Source organism: Erpetoichthys calabaricus, chromosome 7 (assembly GCF_900747795.2).
Source record: "Erpetoichthys calabaricus chromosome 7, fErpCal1.3, whole genome shotgun sequence".
NCBI classification, from domain to species: Eukaryota; Metazoa; Chordata; class Cladistia; order Polypteriformes; family Polypteridae; genus Erpetoichthys; species Erpetoichthys calabaricus.
This window is the reverse complement of record NC_041400.2, coordinates 54909058-54934345: the sequence shown is the minus strand read 5'-3', so window position 1 is coordinate 54934345 and position 25288 is coordinate 54909058. Positions and strand designations below refer to the sequence as shown.

Below are 25288 nucleotides of genomic sequence, written 5' to 3'. Positions count from 1 at the left end.
TCAGAGGTATCTTTAAAGACAACCTGCTCCAGGGCACTCAGGATCTCAGATTAGGCTGCAGGTTCTCCTTCTAACAGGACAATGACCCTAAACACAAAGCAAAGACAACATAGGAGTGGCTTCGAGACAACTCTATAAATGGTTTTGAGTTACCCAACCAGAGCCTGGAATTGAACTCTGTTCATCTCTAGAGAGACCTGAAAACAGCAGGCCACTGAAGGTCTCCATCTACCTGGACAGAGCTTGAGAGGATCTGCAGAGAAGAATGGCAGAAAATCTCCAAATCTTGGTGTTTGAAACTTATTGTCATGTCAATGTTATATTTTCAGTTTTTTTCTTTCAAAAAATTTGCAAACATTTTTAAAATCCTCTTTTGCTTTGACAATCAGGGATATCGCGTGTTTCTTGAAGTGGGGGAAAAAATTAACAAATTCAAATTATTTTAGCATGTAATATAGCAAAATATGAAAGGGTCAGAATACTTTATAAATCCAGTGTATTTCTTTTATGGTACTCTATATCCTGTAATTGGATATATTTTATTATTAAATGTAGCTTGAAGTAATTATTATTGATGTATAGATTAAAATCATAAGCCTGATTTATTCTTAAACTGTCTGGTCCTTAATGCTCTTAATTACTGGTATAAATCACTATAGCTTAATTGGTAACTGACAAATTCAAGTTCTAAACAATACAGTAAACTTTTTAAAATAATTATTCCTTTTTATTTCAGACTGGAGACGACTTCCAAAAGAGCTAAGGCCAATAATGAAAAAGAAGAAGAAAAGTAGTAAGATTGTATAAAATATCAACATTATTTAACCATTTCATACTTCATAAAACTAATGGCCTAACTGTAAAGAGACACATAACTGTCAGTCTCCCATAATCAGTTAATAATCATTAAATTAGACAGACTTTAAGTGCAGAATTTTATACTAAACCAAATATCAAGCTGCTAATGCTAGAAAATATTCCATGGCGCCTTGTAGGCCTAACAAGATTATAGTCTGGTCACAGCATTTTGCCTGACTTAAGACTTTAGCAGCAGCATTCTGAACCTTTTGTAAACTCTTGATATATCTTGCAGGAATAGCATTGAAAAGAAAACTGCAGGAATCTAGTAGAATGCTAGATGTGTGTGTGTGTGTGTGTGTGTGTGTGTGTGTGTGTGTGTGTGCGTGTGTGTGTGTGTGTGTGTGTGTGTGTGTACGCATACGCATGTACAAGCGGTCTCTGCTTATAGACTGGAGCCACATTCAGGGTTAGTTGCTGCCTTCTACCTGATGCTGGTTTAGGTTCTAGCCCTCAGCAATACTGAATTGAATTAACCGTATTTAAGAATGTTGTCTTTATGTGTTTTATATTTTTGGAAACACATTCAGTGTATACACTTTATAATTAAAGTAAGCTTAGGTACATAGAGAGCATATAACACATTTGTGTAAGAAGAAATAAAGAAGTAGCTCCCACGAGCATACTGATAAAAATGTTATATATTTAACATGTTTTTTTCCATTGTGTTCCATTATTTATATATCTAAAGAAAATGTAAAGAAATATCAATATATGTATGCTAATTTTTAATATAATTTTATTAATGGAATCTGAAACTCAATTCAAATGCTAACTTTTGCTGTAATAGCTTACAGATATCAACTCTAAAAGAGATTCATTCATTTTATTTATTTTTGTAATTGTAATTTATTTTACTTTTTTAATGCCTTAGTCACATTACATAACTTTTCCAGAGATTTTTCAGTTGTAGTCCTCATTTATATAATCTTAGCAAGTTGGAGGCAGTCGGCGGCATACTCCTGTGAAGCCAACTGCCTAATGTGACATACCCAGCAAATAAAACCAACTAATCTGTGACTCGCTCCAATAATATCAAACAAGTTTGATTTTTCTCTCCAATGGGAAGGGCAGGTTGTGTATACATGATAGGTAAATACCTGTGTTCATCTAGAAGTACAGCGACAAGGAATAAGAAACATGCATGTTTTGAATCTCACAAACGGAAGAGAAGTGCATCTGTCTGATGTTTTATGTACTAAAACAGAATGGGGAAAAAGAACAAAAAGGCAAAGACTGCAGCTGAATGTACCACAACTATTAAATGCCATTGTTTTTATTTGTTTGCTATCAAAGTTGTATTTACTATTTTTTTTTTTTTTTTTCTTTAAATGTCAACAAAATATGGAATTTGGCCAGAGGTGTCCAAAACTTTACATGGAGCTATATGTGAAATTGTCTTTTTGTTGGGTTTTACAAGCCTGTTTCTGCCTAAAGGGCCAGACCAATTGACAGTTCAGAGTTCTTTATACCGTTGCATGTGTTTGCTTGTGTATAACCTGAACTTTCCAGTTTAGCTTTTAAAAGCCTTTTGCTTCTAAATTTTATGTGCTGCTGGTTTAATTTAGGCAGTTCATATCCATCATACAGTGTTTTTGTGAGCAGCGTGTGGTTGAGAAGCTATCACTTTATTTAATGTGTTAATCTGTATGGCACAGTTTTTTGTCAGCTGTTGATGATACCAAGGTACAGCAATGATCTGATGCCAATTGAGATGGACTAGACACCAGCATGGCATTGTTTGATTAATATTTTTTTGTGACCTGCATGTTTTACGATTCATTAGCAAAAGATGAACCATATTATTACATTAGGAAAGGTAATGTTTACATTAGAGAAGTCTGCACCCATACAGGAAAATTCTGATATGGCCCCATCACAATGTTCATGCCAAAAGCACCACTGGTTATTAATTTCTGTAATAAAAGACATTTTGCATAGTTAGGATTTTTTGGAATTATTTTAGGTTGAGTAATGCTACAAGAGGTCCCCTACTTCTTCACATTACCTATCTTACTTTGTACTGGGCATAGTAAGGATTTTTTTAGAAATTCTGTTTCAGAGTCTTTTCAAAATCTATATGCCAAGGTAATTTTTTAATTTCCTTTTGTACATTTTTCCTCAAACTTTAAGATGACCAATTACAGTGGTAACTCAAATTAAAAAAATAAATTTAAATTTCTATAGTCTCATCACTATAAAACCTGTAGGATGGTAGAATAATATTAAAGAGTAAAAGCAGATGCATGTGAGAAAAGAACGGTCACTGCTAAGCTTTACTATTTAACATAATTATATAACTTTATTTCTAATTTTGATAAACAAAAGTAAAGCATAAAATGCATCCTGTAGTTTTGTCATTTTGTTTAAAAAAAAAAAAATTAATATGAATGTAACTGGTTTGTATATGGAGATGTGTTCATTTTCCAGATATACAAAAGAAGGCAAAGCCCTCAGCAAGCCTAAACAAGGAGGATGTTCTGAGTAAACTAGAGGTACGATTCATTATTTAACTTTGTTAAAACTGTACAATTTTTGTATTATATACAATTTAATAAAATTAGTGAAACTAATAATTTGTGTATATATATATATATATATATATATAATATATCTTTGTCATTTGACCACTTGATTCCTAATCAAAATTAGGGTTAGGGTCCAATTTTTCTATGACATATGGACATCTATTCGTAGTCATTGATAATTTATTCCTACTTGGATTAAGTCACCTCACCTAGAAGTACTATATGTGGGGTATTAAAAATTATTTTTCTCAAGTCTGAATTGGCAATAACGGAATGGAAGTTCTTATCTCATTCTATATACAGTCTTTGGTTTAATTTCTGATAGATGGTTGATTACTCTGCATTTTCTAGGACTGCAAAAACAGATTTTACCCAGTTCAAAGCATTGTTGTTTAAGAAATAAATGGAGCAGAACGTTTCTTATTTAGACTGTTGTAGTTATGTTCTTTTCATTTACCTGTATTTATTTTTAACACATGATTTTGTAAGAATATAATTTTCCTAATTTGTATATGCTCAGTTTATTATAATACTAAGATGACGGCAGAAGGCTGGATTGCGCTTTACTGTATGTCAAGGCACTAATGTTGTAGTAATTCTTTAGCAGCCAGTGACATGTCTGTTATTTTTCTACTTTTTCTCCAAGCTGTCTAGCCACTCTGTATCTGCATGTTCCAGATTAAGGGAAATGTGGCTATTAGAGTCTTTAAATTGATCTGTTGCAAGTATATCACATAATTGTGGTTGTGTGTTTTCTATGAAAAACTGTTTACTTGTTCATGGTGTTTTCCTTTGCTGGCATGTAAAGATGTGTATGACCTACAGTGGTGTGAAAAACTATTTGCCCCCTTCCTGATTTCTTATTCTTTTGCATGTTTGTCACACAAAATGTTTCTGATCATCAAACACATTTAACCATTAGTCAAATATAACACAAGTAAACACAAAATGCAGTTTTTAAATGATGGTTTTTATTATTTAGGGAGAAAAAAAATCCAAACCTACATGGCCCTGTGTGAAAACGTAATTGCCCCCTTGTTAAAAAATAACCTAACTGTGGTGTATCACACCTGAGTTCAATTTCCGTAGCCACCCCCAGGCCCGATTACTGCCACACCTGTTTCAATCAAGAAATCACTTAAATAGGAGCTGCCTGACACAGAGAAGTAGACCAAAAGCACCTCAAAAGCTAGACATCATGCCAAGATCCAAAGAAATTCAGGAACAAATGAGAACAGAAGTAATTGAGATCTATCAGTCTGGTAAAGGTTATAAAGCCATTTCTAAAGCTTTGGGACTCCAGCAAACCACAGTGAGAGCCATTTTCCACAAATGGCAAAAACATGGAACAGTGGTGAACCTTCCCAGGAGTGGCCGGCCGACCAAAATTACCCCAAGAGCGCAGAGACGACTCATCCGAGAGGTCACAAAAGAGCCCAGGACAACGTCTAAAGAACTGCAGGACTCACTTGCCTCAATTAAGGTCAGTGTTCACGACTCCACCATAAGAAAGAGACTGGGCAAAAACGGCCTTCATGGCAGATTTCCAAGACGCAAACCACTGTTAAGCAAAAAGAACATTAGGGCTCGTCTCAATTTTGCTAAGAAACATCTCAATGATTGCCAAGACTTTTGGGAAAATACCTTGTGGACTGATGAGACAAAAGTTGAACTTTTTGGAAGGCAAATGTCCCGTTACATCTGGCGTAAAAGGAACACAGCATTTCAGAAAAAGAACATCATACCAACAGTAAAATATGGTGGTGGTAGTGTGATGGTCTGGGGTTGTTTTGCTGCTTCAGGACCTGGAAGGCTTGCTGTGATAGATGGAACCATGAATTCTACTGTCTACCAAAAAATCCTGAAGGAGAATGTCCGGCCATCTGTTCGTCAACTCAAGCTGAAGCGATCTTGGGTGCTGCAACAGGACAATGACCCAAAACACACCAGCAAATCCACCTCTGAATGGCTGAAGAAAAACAAAATGAAGACTTTGGAGTGGCCTAGTCAAAGTCCTGACCTGAATCCAATTGAGATGCTATGGCATGACCTTAAAAAGGCGGTTCATGCTAGAAAACCCTCAAATAAAGCTGAATTACAACAATTTTGCAAAGATGAGTGGGCCAAAATTCCTCCAGAGCGCTGTAATAGACTCATTGCAAGTTATCGCAAACGCTCGATTGCAGTTATTGCTGCTAAGGGTGGCCCAACCAGTTATTAGGTTCAGGGGGCAATTACTTTTTCACACAGGGCCATGTAGGTTTGGATTTTTTTTTCTCCCTAAATAATAAAAACCACCATTTACAAACTGCATTTTGTGTTTACTTGTGTTATATTTGACTAATGGTTAAATGTGTTTGATGATCAGAAACATTTTGTGTGACAAACATGCAAAAGAATAAGAAATCAGGAAGGGGGCAAATAGTTTTTCACACCACTGTATATGATTGGCTGCCACTTTGCTCAGCTTATGAATTGCATCCAGTTCTGCCAGGGCTCTGTAATCTCAGGCAGTGACTTTGATTGAACAGACCATAATGAATGGTGTTTATCTAAGAATCTTTTGCTAGAAAACTGAAAGAAACATAAACAGTTGTTGGCTTCAGTCTAAAACTTTTGATGGAAAAAGAATTGTTACAATTTCAGAGTCCTCTCCTACTGAAACAGTTCTGGCAATTGGACAGACTTATGGATATTGTAATCTTGAGATACTATGGTGTGTGGCAGCTGCCAAGTTCCTCTACATTGTCCTATTTTGCAATGTAACTCCCTATGTAATTCATTTTTTAAAATAACAAAAGTAATTGTTTGGGTAAACATTGGGCAGATATGAAAATCATCTCAAATACAAGAGCCTAATTGTTAAATTATATAAACGATTTAGTGTAGACTCAGTTCTGAGCTTGGGCTTCATAGTGCATCATTTGAAATTAAAATAGCTGCCATTTCTGCACATTGACATTTTATTTCATTTTAGCAGGTTTTTACAATTGCAGACTTGCTCAATTCTGCACTCTTACCTATGGACTGGCACTGATGAGTCCAACTGCAGAACACCAAAGAGAGTCCATTATCCTCCTGAACTAATGGGATGTTCTTCTAAACTAGAAAGCTACAATACATCCATTCTACACTGCACATGTACCAGATTAACCCCTTAATTCTGCTTAACTGTTATTTCATAAATAAATACATAAATTCTCAAACCCACATAATCCAGTTTAGAATCCTGGATCATATTCTGGCAGCACTGGATATACAGTAAGTAACAGCAATGATTCTTTTGTTTTTTTTTTTTATCTGTTTTTCACTTTACATGCATTGCTTACAACAAATTATCTGTTTATATCTAACTTAGCCAGAATTATTAAGCTATTAATACTAGCATAGCAGTGCTTCTTAAACTATGGGTCATGATCTAAATTGGGTTAAGACATGATTGAGTAGTAAAATTAGCTGAATTTGTCCAAACACCAATTCTGTGGTGAGTGACGCATCACAGAAAGCTTTCATTTAGATGGAACAAAAATGTATTTAATATTTCTGAAGATTATGCCACCACCCCTCTCACCACCTGTGAAACAATCAAACTGACATAACTGACAACCAAAGACGCATATAAGAGAGGGTGAAAACAGCCAAACTTGTGAGGTGAAGGGACCATAGTGCTAGTTTGAGAGAAAAAAAGAAATAGGCACAGGGTGTTGTGAGGGTGTGTCAATAGGCAGGGGATATATATTGTGCTTTGGCGGTGTTGTATTGTAAATGCAGTTTCATAAGCCAAGGACAACTAGTCTGTGTTTCATCTTATGTTAGGCGAAATAGCATGCATTAGATCTAAATCTTTAATAGAGGTGCAAAGAAAATTCTGTGTTATGTTTAACATGCCTTCGCAGGGAAGTGTTTCTTCTTGTAACTCTATTTTAAAGTGGTTCAATAAATTTTAAATCGGTAACACTTTACATTAAGTGTCCATAATTACACTGTAACTACTATGTAATTACCTGTATAAGTACAGTGTAACTATGAGTTATTACTCTATACTTACTGTGTAATACAAAGTAACGCTATAGTTAATTACTAAGTTGTCATTGTTATTTCACTGTTTATATAATTACAATGTAACAATTTATCACTGATCCAAAAACAAGTGTACGTGCATAGTTACGATGTATCTGTACTTTCAAAATGTAATAAAAACATCAGGGTATGTAACTACAACTATGTAACAGATGTTCCATGGTCTGGGCAATTTTAATGGAGGATTGCAGTGATAACTGCATAGGTTTTCAATGATATTTCAAGATCTGTTTTAAATGGTGAAAACACCTTTGCAAAATGGTTAACGCTTTTTCCCCAAAATCTAGAGGGGCACCTCCTTGAAATGTTTTGCTTAAACAAGCATTTGTCACATTCTTGTAGTTGTGTTGCACTATTTATTGAATTTTTTGGGCTATTATTATACCCATCCCTAACATAATACTGCCAAACTTGCATCATTCAATCAAAGTACACAGGGCTGCAGAGCCATTCCAAGCATCACCAGGCACAAGGCAGGAAATGGCCCAGGATGGGGAGCCATTCCATTGCAAGGCCCACTGACAAACATACCAGCAGTCACGCTGTCACACATATGGCCACATAACCCAACCTACATGTCCCTGGGATGTGGCAGTAAAACCCATGAAGAAGACATAGAGAGACATGGGTAGAACGTACAAATTTTACACACATTTCCAGACAGAATTCCATCTCAGGATAATGGATCTGTGAGACAAAAGCGTTAACCATTTTGCAAAGGTGTTTTCACCATTTAAAACAGATCTTGAAATATCATTGAAAACCTATGCAGTTATCACTGCAGTTCTCCATTAAAATTGCCCAGACCATGGAACATCTGTTACATAGTTGTAGTTACAATGTATCTATACTTTCAAAATGTAATAAAAACATTATGTACCTATGTAAGTACACTTGTTTTTGGATCAGTGATAAATTGTTACACTGTAATTATATAAACTGTGGAATAACAATGACAACTGAGTAATTAACTATAGTGTTACTTTGTATTACACAGTAAGAATGGAGTAATAACTCAGTTACACTGTACTTATACAGGTAATTACATAGTAGTTACAGTGTAATTATGGACACTGATAGTGTGAATTACGTTATTGTTGGGCCATTTGAGAACTGTAAGACCACCAGAAAATATCAAAAGAAGGTAACTGGCTATAGAGAAGAGTCCTTAGCATTATTACAATGTTAGCCAGTAATGTTAAAAATTGATTTGTTTTTTTGTCATTCTGCTTCAAAGACCTATCCTAAGACCCACATAAAATACAAATGGCACATGCATTCTGTTAGTAATAATTTAGCTACATAACTTAGCTTTTTAACTCTGTTTATTCAATTGTTAAATGAAAACCAGGATATGCTGAACAATTTGCAAACTCATTTAAATTAATTTATTGCTTGTGGCAGAGTTCATTTAAAAATGTTATTTTAAAAAATACTCTGACACACTTGCTTATCCATGCAATTGTCTAATTTGCTAATCATGTGGCAGCAGCAGAAAATGTGATCTCAGTGATTTTTGACCATGGCATGACCATTGGTGCTGGATGGTCTGGTTGGAGTATCTCCTGGGATTTACACACACAACACTCTCTACAGTATCAAGAATGCTGGAAATGCTGTGTTGATGAGAGAGGTCTAGACTAGTTTGAGCTGACAGAAAGGCTACAATAACTTGGATAACAACAACATTGGGTTCCACTTCTGTCAGCCAAGAACATAACGATGAGGCTACAGTGTGTATAGGCTCACTAAAACTGAACAGATTAAGACTGGAAAAGTGTAGGATGGTCTGAATTTTGATTTCTGCTGAGGCCCACAGATGGTAGAATTAAAATTTGGTGGCAACAGCATGAATCCATACACCCACCCTGCCATGTGTCAACATTCCAGGTTGGTGTTGGTGGGGGTGTAATGGTGTGGGGAATATTTTCTTGGCATACGTTAGACCAATAAATATCAATCAATCATTGCTTAAATGCCATGGCATATTTGAATATTGTTGCTGACCATGTGCATCTCTTCATGGCCGCAATATACCTCTCTCTCCTAGTCTACATGATAATGCAGCATGTCACACAGCAAAAGTCATCCCAAACTGGTTCCAAGAACATGACAATGAGTTTAGTGTTCTTCAGTAGCCTTCCCCATAACCAGATCTCAATCTCAAAGCTCACCTTCGGGATTTTGGAGAACAGGAAATTCACAGCTTGAATGTGCAGCTGGCAAATTTGCAGAAATTATGTGATGCATGGCTGTTTTGAGAGCACAAGGAGGCCCTACCCACTATTGGTATACTGTTCATAATAATTTGTTCTGCGAGTGAATAAGAGAAGGAAAATAAACTGCATCAATTAATTACTTTTTGAATACTTCATTCCTTAACTTTCCAAATGAGTGAAGTGACCAAGTTGGATGATCACTTACAATTCAGTTTAAAAAAAATCACATCCTTACATTGTACTAATTATAAAGAAGAATTTGATTATCTCAGCTTTACTAAATCTTGCACTAACAATTTACAATGGTATGTACGGCTCTGTTATAATTTAATAGTTTCTTGTTGGGTCCAATTATTCATTTTCTTATTTGGGTCCACAGATTAAAACTTTTAGTATCCCTTATTTAGGATTTTTTTTTTTTTGAAAATATGTATTTTGTCCATTTGAAACAGTGGATTAAGACTAGTTTTTTCACACTTGTCAAACACATGTTAGGTTATACCACAAATGTCTCTGTTTACAAAAAAACATATTAGAGTATCATGCTGCTTGAAACCCTGTGTGGAATTTGTGTGGTGTTCTCATGATTGCTTGCTTTTTTTACCAGAGTTTGAAGACATGCTGTTAGCTTCATTACTTAGTGTAGCCTGTGATTGACTAGCACCTGTTCAGGGCTGGTTCTTGCATTTGGCCCATTATTCCTTGGATGTTATTCCACGAACCATGGGCTGCATATAGTAGATTCATAAAATCGGAAACAGATTTTTTTTCTGTAATCTTTTTGCGGTCTGAAGAAAATGATTAAATGAATTTGGGTGAAAACTCAGATGAAGGCTGAACTTTTTTGTATGCGGCTATCACCCTGCCTTTTACTAAAGGACATTTATATTATTTAGAATATATGCCACATCTGTTATAATTAAATGCAATTTTTGGGTTTATTTTAAAATCCAAAGTTTTTTTGTTTGGTGGTAGGGAGATTGTAGGGGAGGGGAGTTGCTCAAGTTCCACACATCAGTATTGTATTTTGTGATAAACAGGCATTGGAGAAGCAGGATGGAGATAAATCGGATGAAGAAGGAGAGAAGAAAAAGAAGGAGAAGGAGGAGGAGGAAGATGAAGATGCAGAGCCAGAGGAAGAAGAATATGATGAAGAAGCTGAAGAGGTAAGCATTTTTAAAGGAAGAGAACCAACTGATACCTGAAATAGAATGTCTTCAGTTCCCTTTAACTTATAAAATAGTTAAATACTGTACTTCCATATTATATTACTTGCTGATTTTTTTTAGATAGTAACATTTAAACATTACCCATTTTTTGATACATTACTGTTGGAGTGATGTCTCTTATTAGACAAAATTAATAAATTTGTTTGGGGGATCTAATTCTGTTTTTCTTTTCTTTCAAGTAATTTCCTCATGAATGAATAGATGTGAAATAAATTAATATCAGAAAAAAATATAAACTCTAGCAGTGCTCAATTTTAATTATATAGTGAATGTAACTACAGTGTATACAGGGATGGCACACAGGCGAAGAGTCCAGAATTTGAGTACAGCCACGGTCCCTACCTGGTACTGTACATTTTTACCATGTCTGCAGTAGAAGTCAGAAGTTTCCATACACTTAGGGGCAAAGTCTTTAAAACTTCCTTGATAACCCCTCCACAGATTTTATACTAACAAACTATAAATTTGGCATATCGTTTAAGACATCTTCTTTGTGCAGGGCAAAAGTAATTGTTTCCAACAATTTTCAGACAGAGTATTTCACTTTTTATTGACTATCACGATTTCAGTAGGTCATAAGTTTACATACACTTTGTTAACCGTGCCTTTTAAACAGCATGAAAATTTTAGTCAATTAAATAATTAGTTTCTAACCGCCAATTAATCTAATTGGAGTCAACATGTGGATGTATAGATACTTTATTAATCCCATGGGGAAATTCACATACTCCAGCAGCAGCATACTAATAAAAAACCAATATTAAAGAGTGATAACAATGCAGGTATACAGACAGACAATAACTTGAATAATGTTAACGTTTACCCCCCCGGGTGGAATTGAAGAGTCACGTAGTGTGGGGGAGGAACGATCTCCTCAGTCTGTCAGTGGAGCAGGAAAGTGACAGCAGTCTGTCGCTGAAGCTGCTCCTCTGTCTGGAGATGATACTGTTCAGTGGATTCTCCATTATTGATAGGAGCCTGCTCAGTGCCCGTCGCTCTGCCACGGATGTCAAACTGTCCAGCTCCGTGCCTACAATAGAGCCTGCCTTCCTCACCAGTTTGTCCAGGCGGGAGGCGTCCTTCTTCTATGCTGCCTCCCCAGCACACCACCGTGTAGAAGAGGGCACCTGCCACAACCGTCTGATAGAACATCTGCATCATCTTATTGCAGATGTTGAAGGACGCCAGTCTTCTAAGGAAGTATAGTCAAAGTTAGTATGGCAAACTACATGTCTGTTTGCTTGACATAGTAGGAGAATCAAAATAAATTAGCCAAGATCTTTGAGGGGTGGAGAATTGTGGATCTCCACAAATTTGGTTCATCTTTGGGAATAATTTCCAAATGCCTGAAGGTTCCACATTCATTTGTACAAACGATAATACACATGTAAAAACACCAGGGGAGTACACAGCTATCTCCTCAGGAAGGAGACACAACCTGTCTCCTAGAGAAGGATGTACTTTGGCATGAAAAGTGCACATCAATCATAGAACAACAGCAAAGGACCTTGCGAAGATGCTGGAGGAAATGGGGATACCAGTATCTATATCCACAGTAAAATGAATCCTATATCAGCATAATCTGAATAGCTGTTTAGCAAGGAAGAAGCCACCGCTCCAAAGCTACGACAGAAAAGCCATACTTCAGTTTGCAAAGGCACATGGGGCCAAAGATCTTACCTTCTGGAAAAATGTTCTCTGGTCTGATGAATCCAAAATCAAACTGTTCGGCCATAATCATCGTTATGTTTGGAGGAAAAAGGTTGAGGCTTGCAAGCCAAAGAACATCATCCCAGCCATCAAGCATGGGGGGTGGGAGCATCATGTTGTGGGGATGCTTTGCTGCAGGAGGGGCTGGTGTACTTTATGAAATAGTTGGCATTATGTGGAAGGAAAATGATGTAGATGTAGCAACATCTCAAGAGCTCAGCAAGAAAGTTGAAGCACAGTCACAAATGGGTCTTCCAAATGGACAATGAGCCCAAGGATACCTCCAAAGTTGTGTCAAAATGGCTTAAGGACAACAAGATCAAGGCATTGGATTGCCCATCACAAAGCTCTGACCTCTATCCAATTGAAAATTTACGAGCAAAACTGAAAAAGTGTGTGCAAACAAGGAGGCCTACAAACCTGTCCCAGTTACACCAGTACTATCTGGAGGAATGGGCCAAAATTCTAGAAACTTATTGTAAGAAGCTTGTGGAAGGCGACCCAAAACAACTGGCTCAAGTTAAACAATGCTACCATGTATTAAAGTGTATTTACATTTGTGACCCACTGGATTTATAATATGGTCAATAAAATGCGAATTTTGTCTGTGAACATTGTTAGAAAAATTACTTTTGCACTGCATAAAGTAGTTGTTTTAAACAAAATGCCAAATTTATAGTTTGTTAGTATAAAATCTGTGGAAGGGTTATAAAGTGAGTTTTAAGGAATTCACTCTAAGCGTATGTAAACTTCGAGTTCAACTGTGTCTTTTCCCCTGGCAGTGTTTCCTCCCGTATCTCTTAAGACGATACAATAAGGAACTCACAAATGATCCAGTGTGAATTTGTGTATTACTAGGCCCAGTGATGCACTGTTGCCCTACACAGAGTTGATTTCCTTCCTACACCCAATGCATACCAACGCTATACCATCTTCATGCACCTCTGAATTAGTCAAGTGGGTTAAAATTGTTTGTATAAATAGAATACCTAATTAAGTATTTTTCCTTGGCTCTTGACTTAACAGAGCACAAGAGAAATAATGAAACTCTCAAATCAATTTAGCAGAAAAGTGCTGATTAGCAGGCATTTAAGTATAATAAAAAAAAAGTCTCACCAAAAAGTGTCTATTTTATGTCTGAGAACATACATAATTATGCAAGATAAGCATACTTTTAATAACTTTTAATAAACAGAATTTAATAATTTTATGGCACATCTCCCTGTTAATTGACTGATTACACAGATAACAGAATCCTTATGCGTCTTTTACATTGCACTTAATTTTGTCTCATTAAAGTTAATAAATTACAGTGTGTTCTTTGGACACTATAAAACATTTAAGTTAACTGCAAACAAATTAAAATGTGTTTATGCTCCGTATACAGTATTTACTGTAGATTTCTTTAGAGAGCTTCTTACTATCAGCAGTAATAGAACAGTAAAATTGGTGGCAATACAATATTTAAGAACCACAGGGTGGCAGTCTGTTACTGCAGTGCGCCAGTCCTGTCACAATACAGTGGGAAGTTGGACACTGCAGAGCATGTCACTTTTCTCAGAGCCTCATTTGTTTATTGTTGATCTCATTTAATTTTATTATCATCCTGCTGAACTAATACTAATTTAGTACATTTTCCCCCACACAGGAAAATGACTATATTTCTTCATACTTTGACAATGGTGAAGATTTTGAAGCAGGCAGTGATGACAATATGGATGAAGCCACATACTGAAATGCTGATAAAATTGTTTGCATCTATGATCTCAAGCTGGCCAGTAACTGCAGTAATGTTAAATTCACATATTTACATATTATTTACAAATTATTTGTGTGATTGCCTAACTTGTGTTTTGCTTGTTTCACCATGCTGATGACTAATATAATGCCTTAACTTAATATCTCCTTAGGGTTAAATTAGTATTAAGAGCTTATATATTTATTAGGCTGTATTGAATGCTGGATATGGAGTGCATTCTGTAATCAGAATAGTTAACCAAGAAGTTAGATATTAGGTTAGTTGATTCAAAAGTTATAAATGCATTTTTTTTTATTTTGCTTCCAACAAACAAAGGTACCATGCAATAGAAGACTAATTAGTAAGTTGCAGAGAGTAATATTGTCTTATTTTTGCATTGATTTCTCTCTTAACGGATACTTTGTTTTTTTTAAGGATTAACAATTACCTCAAGCCATTTAAATAAGCAGAAAAACTGTTTTGATTAATGGTGTTTTGTCTGCTGTGTAGGCTAACATTTATGATTATTTTGAAGAGTGAAATGTAGACAAGTAACTGGATGGTGATGGATTTGAGTTTGTGTTTTCCAGAGTTGTAACTGTTATAATTTGAAGGTTGTTGCAGGACCAGACGTTTCTTAAATGATGTAATCCTATATCTCAATTTCTGTTATGTGATTTTTATTTGTAGAAACGCTGAATTGGAGGATAGCATTCTTTCTTGGTTTGTGTGGATTTCATTTTCTTTTCTTTCCTGACTGTAAAAAGTTTACTTCAGTGACTTTGTTTACTTAGAACATTAAATATATTACATGCTAATTGCCGTAACTTATTTGAGAACTTTGTATTCTTTTACATTGTAAATTTATAAATACAGTCTGTCTTAGTTATCCACTACCTCAAAAACTCATCTTATACTCACTTTTTCCTATTTTTATCAAGTACTTATAAATATCTGCATATACTATTTTTTTTTTTTTTTTTTTTAATAAACTTTTGAGAAATCAATATATAAACCAAATCCTCTATTTCACATTTATTTACTGGTTTAACAAAAAGAGTTCTTCTGAATTATGTGTGCCCCTTACCTTTAGAATAGATTAAGCAGGTTTGATTAAGAGTATATGAATGATCTACACATAATTAGGACATTTAGCTAACAGCAAATACTTTTTGTGCTATAAAGCTACTGTATATAATTTCATATTTGCACTTGAAAATGAATTAACTTGCAACTCAAAAGTAGATTGTTAAGGAATTTCTCAATACATTTCTCTCTGATATAGCTGAGATCAACTGCCGCTTTCTGTGTAAAAATTGGTCTCTCATTATGTAGCTGAAAATGCATTTAAACACTGTTGCCATAAAATTGTTTACAAACCTCTGTAAAGCACTTTCTATTGAGTTTACATTTATTTTGATGTAGTGTTAAAAATAAAATATTTTACAATATACATTTCAAGGTTTTGATTTTAATTAATGTTCGAAGAGTTTTGTGTGTTTTAGGCGAAAGTCCCTCTATAATACCATGGTCTTTTTTTTTTTTTTTTTGTTCTTAGGTATACTTCTTTGAACTGGTCATAAATAAAGAACAATAAAAAGAAATCAAATTAAGTTCTGACATTCATCTTATTTTTACAAAGTTGTAGCCCTTTTTCATCAAGGGGCAGAAAACAGGTTTCACAGCTTACTAACCCCATATTCTACTTTAAAAGGTCAGTGAGCATATTTAACATTTATGTTATCCATCCATCCATTTTCCAACCCGCTGAATCCGAACACAGGGTCACGGGGGGTCTGCTGGAGCCAATCCCAGCCAACACAGGGCACAAGGCAGTAACCAATCCCGGGCAGGGTGCCAACCCACCGCAGGACACACACACAAACACACCCACACACACACATACACTAGGGCCAATTTAGAATCGCCAATCCACCTAACCAGCATGTCTTTGGACTGTGGGAGGAAACCGGAGTGCCCGGAGGAAACCCACGCAGACACAGGGAGAACATGCAAACTCCACGCATGGAGGACCCGGGAAGCGAACCCAGGTCCCCAGGTCTCCCAACTGCGAGGCAGCAGCGCTACCCACTGCACCACCGTGCCGCCCACATTTATGTTATTTTATAGTAAATTTTCAACATCTGCTGAATTAACATGTCTCCTAATATTACATTTTTGTTCTGAGATCTGTCAGGTAAAAAATACAGACGTTTTCAGGTAAGGTTGTGGAGAATGCTGATGTATTGCATGTTGATTAGTACATGTAAGTAAGAATTTTGCTCTACTCTAAAATATAACCCTTAATAATAATTATAAATTATAAATAAAAATAGTACCTGAATTTTGAGGAAGTGACCTGCTATCAGACACAGTGCTTGCATCAGTGAGCTCCATAGAACATACTCTAACAAGGCGCTATATAAGTGCCCAACCTAACACAGATTCACACCGGAGGCACGTATAAAATAAAAAGACTTTTTTTTCTTTACCTGTGGGGCACGTCTTCCCCATAATCCCCACAGGCACAACACAGTCCCAAGTGTGAAAAAGCACCATCAAAAACACACTACACACTTTCACTTTCTCTCTCTTTCACCACCACTCCTCCCAGGCAACTTTGTCTGACTCTGGCCGCTCAGTGGTGGTTGCTGGCTCCTTTTATTAGGACCCTGGAAGTGCTCCAGGTTCTTGATTGCCAACACCTGGCTGCACTTCTGGGTGTGGTGAATATGCAACCCACACGGGCTCAGGAGTCCCAGCTGCAGCACCCCCTGGCGGCGCCTGCGGGACCCAACAGGGCTGCACCCAACTCCAATTACCATGGAGCCCTGTGGGGAACTGAGGCACCACTCCAACCCAGGGGGCGGACATCTAACGTCCAGGGGGAGATATTGCACCGTCCAGGGCTGCTTCCCCTGAATATACAGCAAAGGGGCGGCCGCCACAATACATTGTACAAAATAACTCTTGGCCCTTACAGACCTCAAAGTTCTTGTTCTCTTGCAGCTCTGGTTCACACATAAATAGTTACCATTGTAATTTTTGCCAACTGTTCACACTTGTGTGTGTGTATAATATAATATAAAAAAAACTGTCCATCTGCTTTTTATTTATGTGAAGTATAAAAGTTTTTCAACATCATATTTACTTTTTTTTCACTTTTTTCGAGACCAAACTTAGTGTATTTCTTAAATGCTGAAACGTATAGACATTTCTGTCCATCACCTCAACAAGATTTTCAAACTAATGGTGAATCTAACAAACGAAATATCCTGAAATGTAATTTTATGTTAAGGAAACAGTAAAACCTGTACCTACTGCAGCGTCATGTCTGAGTTGTCATTATGCTTAAGAGTCATATAAGACTTGGTAATCATTAACAAATATTTTTTCCGCTAATTAAAAATTAATAATTTTTAAATAAAATTAATAATGACAAGGTAAATAACTCACAGCTGTTAGTAGCGTGTGGCATCCCCAGTAGAATTACCGGTATTTATCAAAATGGTTATCTGCCTTTACTGTCCAGTCACCCCAGTTGTCCAAGACCTGGAACATCATAACTGAAAAACAGGACGTGCTGGACAAAAACGGTTTTCAGATTTGGAGTCAGCAAGTGAAATTTGTTAAAGTACAGGTGAAAGAATCCCAGTAGCAAAATGCTTGTTAACCAGTGTTATGAATAAAGTGTGCTTTTAATAATATCAGCTATGAATGTTATAGAAATTGTGCATAATCTCTTTCGGAACATAATGCTTAGAAGATAGAAAATATTTAAATAGTTTTTTATTCAGTGCTGCAGGCCTGTAATAAGAGAGGGTTCTCCTCAAAAGATGTACAGTACTGCAGTGCCTTTCAAAGTCCATTTACTGATCAGAGCTGCCTGCGGAGGCTTGATCACAAACCCCTACTTAATCTTGCATTGGATAATTGAAGTTTGAGAATGCTAGGAGTTTTCTTGGCATATTGTAAGCCGCCAGGGTATGCATTTGCCCTCAATAAATGTTACAGGATTGTGGTGCTTGGGTATTGAAAATTTTCACTGGGAATATTGGTCCTTCATCCTTGATCTGGATGGATTATCTACCAGGGACTGAACATTTGTGTGGCTATCTTCTAAGCAGTCATCTTGTTGGACAAAACAGGACACATGTGGTGGCCTTAAAGCATTTCAGAGAGGTCTGCCTTTCTGCTTTGATAATTTTGAGATACATAGGCAGTAGCAATCAGAGTATAGCCGATGTTTTCAGGAAATTAGGTATTCGTTGGAATCTGGGAAAATTTCTGGGTAATTCTTGTTGAACTTACAGTACCTGTGAAAACCCCATGGATGTTTTTAGAATTTATTATACAATGGTGAATCAAAGTTGATTTATTTTGACCTTTTTAGGCACTGATCAATAGAGAGAATCTTTAAGGTTAAAGTGAAACAAAGATTTTGGCAAAGTGGTCTACCTTAATTACAAAATAATTGTTCACATAAATATTAACCCCCTTCAATATGACACACCTACATCACTGATGTATCCAATGGGTTTTAGAAGTCAAATAATCAGTTACATGGAGATCAACTGGCTATAGTCCAGGGGTTTCAACTGATTGTAGTATAAATGCACCTTATCTAGAAGGTCCAAATTATACTTAGTCAATATGGTGGCCTTATCTACACACTGAAGGCCAAAGAACACCCCAAGCAGCTCTGTTAAAAGGCAACTGAAAAGCAAAAGTCAGTAAACGAGACAAGAAAATACCCAAGTTACTGCCTATCTGTTGGGAGTCCTGTTAAATTAATCATTTAAAAATTTTAAAGAGTGCACCACATGTGTAAATCTGACTAAGGCAGGATTTCCGCAAAAATGGAATGTTTGTGCGAAAAGACGACTAGTGATGGAGGCCACCAAGAGGCCTCTGAGAACTCTGAAGGAGTTAGAGACTAAACCGGCGAAGACTGGAGAAACCATCCATACAATTGTTGGCCAGGTGCTTCATAGTTGAGGGGTAGAGAAAAAGTGCACATGACAAAATGGCTACTAGAGTTTGCCACAATGTACTTGATGGAGTCTAAAGTCAGCTGGACGAAGGTCCTATTGAGCTTTTCAACAATCAGACTAAACCTCACATTTAGCATAAGCCAAACACGGCACTTTATCAAAAACGCCATTCCATGGTGGTGATGGTAGTAGCCTTATCGGAAAAAGACCACCCAAGAAGAACATGTAAACTCCACACGAGGAATACCAGGGACGTGAACCCCATTCTCCTTTACTGTAGGACAGCAGCACTACCATTGCACCACAAAATAAAATAACAATATGAATTATTACTGCTATTCTCAAAATCTTCCTTCTATGAATATATTTGTATATTTTTCTCTGCTATAGGCACAGTAATAGGAAACCTAATAATAATTCTTCCATCTTCCTAGGGCAGGATCGCAAGGCAGCTGGAATCTACTGTAGCAATAACACAGTGCAAGGCAGGAAGAAAACCTGGATAATAATGTTCTAATAATAATGACAACATCATTGTCGTTTTCCTTAATACCTTCCATCCATTAATCCATCCATCCATTCTCTTCCGCTTATCCGAGGTCGGGTCGTGGGGGCAGCAGCTTGAGCAGAGATGCCCAGACTTCCCTCTCCCCGGCCACTACTTCTAGCTCTTCCGGGGGAATCCCGAGGCGTTCCCAGGCCAGCCGAGAGACATAGTCCCTCCAGCGTGTCCTGGGTCTTCCCCTGGGCCTCCTCCCAGTTAGACGTGCCCGGAACACCTCACCAGGGAGGCATCCAGGAGGCATCCTGATCAGATGCCCGAGCCACCTCATCTGACTCCCCTCGATGCGGAGGAGCAGCGGCTCTACTCTGAGCCCCTCCCGGATGACTGAGCTTCTCACCCTATCTTTAAGGGAAAGCCCAGACACCCTGCGGAGGAAACTCATTTCAGCCGCTTGTATTCGTGATCTCGTTGTTTCGGTCACTACCCATAGCTCATGACCATAGGTGAGGGTAGGAACATAGGTCGACTGGTAAATTGAGAGCTTTGCCTTGCGGCTCAGCTCCTTTTTAACCACGACAGACCGATGCAGAGCCCGCATTACTGAGGATGCCGCACCGATCTGCCTGTCGATCTCACGCTCCATTCTTCCCTCATTCGTGAACAAGATCCCGAGATACTTGAACTCCTCCACTTGGGGCAGGATCTCGCTACCAACCCTGAGAGGGCACTCCACCCTTTTCCGGCTGAGGACCATGGTCTCGGATTTGGAGGTGCTGATTCCCATCCCAGCCGCTTCACACTCAGCTGCGAACTGATCCAGAGAGAGCTGAAGATCACGGCCTGATGAAGCAAACAGGACAACATCATCTGCAAAAAGCAGTGACCCAACCCTATCCCAATCAATCCATTAATCTATTTGTTATTTTTTTCTGTTAAAGGCACAATGATAATAATAAAAAAAAACAATCCATCTTCCTAACCCTCTTATCCACAGAAGGGTTGCGGAACAGTTGGAACCCATCGCAAGAAGCATCAGACGCAAGGCACTAGTCCACTGGGGGCCAAACTCATATATATACACACACTAGGGCCAGTTTAGCAACATCAGTTCACATGAGTTTAATCAGTTTAGTACAGTTGTTTTAGCATAGGCAGAGTGGTAGCACAGTGCTGTCATTTTGCAGGTTCTACATGGAGTCAGCATGTTCTTCCCATGTTTTTACAGATTAATTGGTATGCTTAAATGTAATCAAATATGTTGTCTGTTGTTCTTTTACTACAATATCCTCAGGAAGAACGACTCATTATGCATTTAAAAAAAAAAATCTATTTAAATGGCTTTTTGATCTTAAATGGCTTTTTGGTACATCACAAACTGTCATACCCCCATGCACGATGGCCGCTCTAAGCATGGAAGCAACCAAGAACTGTAACCTTTACTCAATAAAATAGTACCAAGGTTTGATAAAATGTATAACTTCCAGTTTACTATTGTTGTTGTAAGCATGAGTCAGAAATGTGGACAGCACGTTTTCTTAAATTAAACCCCTGCTGTGTCAAATGGTCATATTCAATATATTTTAAGGATTTTCTTTACAGTGGGACTCCAGTACCCTTCACCCTCATTATAAAATGCAAGAGCGAGCTAGTTAATTTTTAGTATTTATAAAATATGCTTCAATCTTAAATGCAGTTTTATGCAGCAAACTAATATATACCATGACTAGCAAAATACCCGCGCTTCGCAGTTGGGAAGTACTGCTTTAAAATTTTAAATAATAAACTGAGGGAAAATGTACCAATAATTATTTAAGGATCTCTTTGTATACCACATTGTCAGTTCGCCCCTCCGGTTGTAATATGACCAAGCTGTGCGCTGAGCTTACTCTTGAGCATGCAATGTATAGTTGGCCATGTGAAAAGCAATCTTGCCTCAAATCAATGCCAACCTTTTGTAGGGTCTGTCCCTGAGACTTATTAATTGTCATTGCGAAGCAGAGCCTTACTGGAAATTGGATGCGTTTGAATTGAAATGGGAGATCAGAGGGTATAACGGGGATGCGAGGAATAAAAACTCTCGCCCGAGCCAACACCAGTAAAAATAGTTGCCTCAATTAGGTTCTTTTGCAAGCATGCGACCTGAAGTCTCGTGCCATTACAAAGTTTTGGTGGCTGAAAGTTTCTCAGTAACATTATTGGTGCCCCAACCTTCAAAATTAGATTATGCTCAGGAGTGCCTGGAGGATTCAGAGTGTGGACCGAGGTGCAGGCTATGGACGTATATATGTACGTAAGTAGGATTCAGTTAGCGTTGGGAACCCGCGTACCAAATTTCTTGAAGATGGGCCCATTAAGTAACAAAGATCGTTGGAAAGTTCAATATGGCGGCCGACAGTGGTGTCATACCACCGAAATAAGTACGTACATCGGTTTCGGTTAGCACAGGGAAGCCGCCTACCAAATTTTGTGAAGATGGGGCCATAAATAAGGAAGTCTAACATGGTGGACGTTGTCGACCGTTACGTGTAAAATTTCGAAATGAAACCTGCTTAACTTTTGTAAGTAAGCTGTAAGGAATGAGCCTGCCAAATTTCAGCCTTCTACCTACACGGGAAGTTGGAGAGTTAGTGATGAGTGAGTCAGTGAGGGTTTTGCCTTTTATTAGTATAGATGTATATGTGTATGTATATATATATATATATATATATATATATATATATATATATATATATATATGTGTGTGTGTGTATCTATACATATTAATAAAAGGCAAAGCCCTCACTGATTCACTGACTGAGTCACTCATCACTAATTCTCGAACTTCCCGTGTAGGTGGAAGGCTGAAATTTGGCAGGCTCATTCCTTACAGCTTACTTACAAAAGTTAGGCAGGTTTCATTTCGAAATTCTACGCGTAATGGTCATAACTGGAACCTGTTTTTTGTCCATATACTCTAATGGAGGAGGCGGAGTCACGTATTGAGTCATCACACCTCCTACGTAATCACGTGAACTAAAAACAAGGAAGAGATTTACAGCACGAGTCAAACGCGGGAACGAAGGTAAATGACGTTAATTTTTGAGTGTCTTTTAATACTGTGTAAGCATACATATTAACACATGCAATTAAACGTGTGCATTTACGGGGTGATTTCTCAGGCTTAAAAGCTCGCTTTTATTAAAAAGGTAAATGCAAACTGTTTTCATTCTGAAGGGCACAAACCACGTTAGATTTCAGACGTTAAACGCGCAAAAATGTCGGTACACCAGATAAATAAGCGCAACGTATTATCAGTTATATTGTATGCTTACAATACATATAGAAATGTGTTAATCGTTAACTAATATTATGGGATGGTGTTTTTCGACTCGCGCCTTGATTTAAACGATTGCATTTCTTGGTGGGTTTGCGTAGCTTATTGTCAATATCTTTACACCTCTTTTTATGACTTAATTTAAAAAGGTTTTCTTTTTTTCTTAATTAAAATTTAAAAGCAATACTTCACCGCTGCGAAACCCCTCTAGCGCTGACGTCCGATTACCGTAAGCGAGTGCAGTGAGTGTGTACGCCTGATGAGCCAAGAATAAGGGGGAAAGACGTGTCACGTAATCTTTGCATTATTTGACAGTAAACTATTTTCAATCATTCTATGATCTGCTTCTCACAACTGAAGGCACCGTGGCTGATGTTACCTCACTTGCTGGCCAACCATAAGCGTTACCTGGTAGGTAACCAGCCACACTAAAATTGCGCCACGGCGTGTGGTTCGTTTATTTGACAACATGTAGATCGGGGTAATTACATTCACGGCATTCGTAGTCTGATTCACAATCTGATTGTATGGGTGGTTACCTACCAGGTAACGCTTATAGTTGGCCAGCAAGTCAGCTCGAAGTGATCACTCGAGTGAAGGCAGCTTCACAAAAAAACAGATCCTTAAACTGTTATTAGTATATTTTCCCTCAATTTAAAAAGGTTTTCTTTTCTTCTTAATAAAAATTTAAAAGCGGTACTTCGCCGGTGCGAAGCGCGTCGATTTGACCAACTGACACATACAGACATATTCATGAGTGCAGGTACTTTGGAAAGAAAGCACCGTGTAAACCTAAAGTTTAAATTAAGTTCATAGACCTACAAAAGGTTGCCATTCATTTGAGGCAAGATTGCTTTTCTTCTGTACAACTATACCTTGCATTCTCAAGAGTGTGCTTGCACGGCTTCGGATATAGATATATATATATATGTATGTATGTCTATATATAAATATGTAAGCTTTTAAGTACTGCCTTACTTCTCTTTAAGAAAGGAAGATATAATGATACTTGATTTAAACGATTACGTGTCTTCCTGGGTTTGCTTAGCTTATTGTCAATATCTTTACACCTTTTTTTAAGACTTATTGACTGAAACGGGCTTTCACGAAAAAAGTTAGGGCTTTGCTACAGGATACACCCTCCACAAGTTAAGCAAGTAAAAATAAAATATATATTTCTGTTTTATTTAAACCTTTTAAGTTCGTATGCATAGCCCCATTTGGCTGTTTAATTTTTTTTTTCTTTCTTCAGTAATATTTAATCTCCTTAAAGAAAAAGAACATGTCCATTTTACTTTTTTTGTATCTCTTTAGTAATATTTTAGTGTAAAAGGATAACCAGTATTTAAACCTTTTATGTTACTTTATAAATTTATTTTACACAATGTTGAAAAATTAATAAGAAAGCTACATATTTTGGCAGCTGCTGCTTTAATTTTCAATGAAATGAAAAAAGCTCTCCAAGAGAAAACGTCAATGAAGAAGAAACAGTTTGCACTATCTAAAAATGAGAAACCCTCATTTATAAAAGTTTGCTGCAGATGACTTAACTGAAAATAAATGAATAGTTCCTATGTGTATAATACATATTTATCTATTTTACTTATGCCTTTATTCCAGCAACTTGCAACATCTGAGGTACAATTTCTTACATTACTTTTGTTTTTTGCAGCACAGGCACCTGAAGTGACTTCCTCAGGGTCACACAGTGGTGTCAGTACCAGGATTTGAACTGACAAGCTCCGGGTTTACTGAAATATTACTGAAGAAAGAAAAAAAACGAAAACGGGCAAATAGGGCTATGCATACAGATGTCCATCCATCCATTATCCAACCCGCTATATCCTAAATACAGGAGCCAATAAGTAGATATGTGTATGTATATATATATATATATATATATATATATATATATATATATATATATATATGTGAATGTATGTATGTATATATATGTCTATATTTATATATATATATATATATAATATGTAGATATGTAAATTTGTATATGTATATATATATGTATATGTGGATGTGTATATGTATATGTAGATATCTGTATATGTAGATATGTATATATATGTATATGTATATATATATGTTTACATAACCTC

At 37.0% G+C, this 25288-nt stretch overlaps 1 protein-coding gene across 8 annotated transcripts in view; it reads left to right on the top strand.

Annotated features, from left to right (window-relative positions):
- Positions 1-14715, top strand: part of polr3g (polymerase (RNA) III (DNA directed) polypeptide G) — a 31255-nt gene extending 16540 nt beyond the window's left edge. For 5 of the 8 annotated variants that reach the window (XM_028804745.2, XM_028804746.2, XM_028804744.2 and 2 more), the window contains exons 5-8: positions 737-793; positions 3289-3353; positions 10726-10851; positions 14273-14694. In XM_028804745.2, the coding sequence (XP_028660578.2) occupies positions 737-793; positions 3289-3353; positions 10726-10851; positions 14273-14359 (335 nt within the window). In that variant the 3' untranslated portion in view covers positions 14360-14694. Of the gene's footprint in view, positions 1-736; positions 802-3288; positions 3354-10725; positions 10852-14272 lie in introns of all 8 variants that reach the window. The other 3 variants (XM_051929535.1, XM_028804743.2, XM_051929534.1) reach the window with 3 other exon arrangements.
- Positions 14716-25288: the final 10573 nt, after the last annotated feature.